Genomic DNA, 2,857 nt, shown 5'->3' on the forward strand with positions numbered 1-2,857 from the left:
TTAATATTTTATTTTTTTAATACGTTCCGGACCAAGCTAAATTTAAATTAATGTTATTAACACAATGTGTTAATTGTCTATCGTACGAATTTTAATTGGTACACGTTTTGAAATTGCCCGCAGTACGAATTTGTCATTGACAGTACTAATCACAAATTGTAACTAATTTATTTCTGGATTAGTGGACAATTCAAATTTTTCATGTGTACCGAAAACTATGCACGCGAGAGAGATCGTGTTAAATATCATCTTTATAACAAATAAACACAAAACCACGTTTGTATATCTCATCTTTCTAAATATTTTTAATCATAATCATAAACAATCTCTGTGAAGAAACGATTTCAGTCAGTATTACCGAAAAATTACAGAATAAATTAGCCGATCTTTCGTATATTTCAATTTAATTTATTGCTGATGAATAATGCGTGAATAATTTTGGGAAACTAATATGAACGCTTGTCATTCGTTTCAGCTTTAAGACTAATGTCACGAGACGTCAAACGCACGCTGTTGCAATTAAGCGTGAAATCTAAAGCAACGTTCACACCGGTGCAACAACCCTCCTCACGAATCACGTAATCCCTGTTTTCAATTTCATCATTCGTCCTCGTTCTCTCACGAATATCCTTCAAATTTTTCTCTTGCGATTTTCTACCCTTTTTATCAACATCCTTTTCCACTTCGGTATTAGGAACCTTGCACAATCCTGATCTTCCGTGATACTTCATCGCTATTCTTATCGTATGCGTTACTTCCGGGCTCGGACTTCTCGATGTTGCACAGGTAACTTCCGTTTTGTTTCTAACGTTGATCCGCAAATTTTCCGGAATTTCCGAACAGATGCAATCGTCGACGTTTTGGAATTTTGTCTGCGTCAATGTCATCTCATCGTCTCCTTCTTCTAAAATTCAATTGATTAGAATTAAAGGAAATTAAGTTAGAGAAATCATATTTAGGGGTTCCAGAAATTCTTTAATATAAAAAGGGTAAGATGAAAATTAAATCAGATCAATGAACACGATTGGTTACACCTTCACAGCGATCATTTTTTAATTTTTAAATACAACAACAAAATATTCCAACACCCTTATTAAAATGAGTTAATATTATAAAAGGATAGTTTTTCGTTCGAGTAAAGTAAATTTTGTGTTAATACGTGATCGTTTTAATGGTTTAATCGCCGCGAGGTATGGCAACGCGACCGATCGTGAACGTTTCTTCTAATGCGTTGCATAGCAACAGGGGCAGCCCCTCCTAATGAATGCGCCCAGCCGAATGCAACCCTATTTTCACAGCTGCACCTTTCTCTCTACTCACTTTCCTTCCCTCTACTCTCACACGCGCACACCTTTCGCGCCTCGATTATCTTTCCATTTTCTCTTTTCATTTTCTAATACCATCACGTTTACCGCCATTAAATCGCACACGAGCTTCCAAACTGGCCAATCCTTTTCGTTCGTTTTTCACCTATATACAGCCGGTTAAATCCGAACCGATAATCGCCATAGTCAGGAAAGAAAACTTTACTAGCTTCCTTTAATTAGATTTCCTTCCCTGCTTCTGCGTTACCTCGTTAATTGATTTTAATCAAATTTATATACGCGCGATATTAACTGAGTTACCAATCCTCGATCTACAATTTCTTTAAATTCATATTTCTTTTCGTTTTTCTTTTATTTTCTTCTCTTTTTTTTCTCTTATTTATCGCTTCATAGGATAATTTAAAAAAATTATATTTGCTAAAGGATAAATCGATTTAATTAAATTTAAGTACCTCGCGGAATATTAACGAAATATCCAATCAATTTTCGATCTGCGTGCACTAACTTTATATTTAAAATATTATTATAAATATTTTTTGCAATTAAATAAGTATGGAAATTGTGTACAGTACAAATTTGAATTAACGCACATTTGTCAATTACCCACAATACGAATAACAAATTGTAACCAATTATTTTAAGGATTATTAAACAACATAATTACATTTATCGCATATATAAAAGGCAATACACTTAGCAAGGAACGTGTTAATTAAATTGAAATACCTTTCCCGATATTTGACAAACCCAATTATCAACCTAGAATTACTTCAATTTAACATTCTTTTTATAGTAATACTATTTATCGCGTAATAGGTAAATTAAAGTGAGAAAGAAAAAAAAGGAATACAATACTTACGAGAAGTCCGAAGAATGTTCCTGGTACATTCTTCGAGGGTTGCGACTTCCTTCGTGCATTCCAATGAATCAACCTGGCTCTTCCTACTTCTTCTTCTTCCTCCTCCTCCTCCTCCTCCTCCTCCTCCTACTCCTCCTCTTCTCACACCATCAGAAAATGCATCTAACTTTCTCCCACGGAATTCCTTATCTCTCTCCTTACCGATCTCGCTAACTTTTTCTAAAAGTTCATCGAGAATATCGTCCTTGTCGTCTTGGGGATTAACATCCAAATAGTTTGATTTGTTTCGTTCGCTAGCTTGAGACTCGATTAACGGTATCGGTGATTCTGGTAATTCGAGTGAAACGATCGTCAAATATGCCGGTCTTTCTTTTCGTAATCGTTCCTGCCAAGATCTGTAACTGATTGTGAGATTAAAGAAGAAGAAGAGGAGAAGAACAAAAAAAAAGGGTCATAAGAATAACGTTTGAAATTTATCGAAAGGTACAGCGATGTAAAATCAAAAAAAAATAAAAATAACAACAAAAAAGAAAAAAAAGGAAAAAAAAGAAGAACAGAGAAAATGATCGGTAGAGAGAAAATTGCGCGAGAGACGATCGTACGTAGATGATAACGATGTTTATAACGATATTGCCAGTCGTTCGTATTTTAATACTACTTCATTTAATAACGT

The 2,857-nt window shown here is 34.4% G+C and overlaps 1 protein-coding gene across 1 annotated transcript; it reads right to left on the reverse strand.

Moving 5' to 3' along the window:
• Nucleotides 1-287: 287 nt before the first annotated feature.
• Nucleotides 288-2,357, reverse strand: LOC122523633. Its single transcript, XM_043645527.1, has 2 exons — nt 2,185-2,357; nt 288-904 (listed from the first exon to the last, which is right to left on the reverse strand). The coding sequence occupies exon 2, from the start codon at nt 885-887 to the stop codon at nt 447-449; it is 441 nt and encodes a 146-aa protein (XP_043501462.1). The 5' UTR covers nt 888-904; nt 2,185-2,357; the 3' UTR covers nt 288-446.
• Between the last annotated feature and the right edge of the window lie 500 nt (nt 2,358-2,857).

The sequence above is a fragment of the Polistes fuscatus genome, unplaced genomic scaffold, assembly GCF_010416935.1.
Source record: "Polistes fuscatus isolate 324 unplaced genomic scaffold, CU_Pfus_HIC Scaffold6, whole genome shotgun sequence".
In the NCBI taxonomy this organism is placed as follows: Eukaryota; Metazoa; Arthropoda; class Insecta; order Hymenoptera; family Vespidae; genus Polistes; species Polistes fuscatus.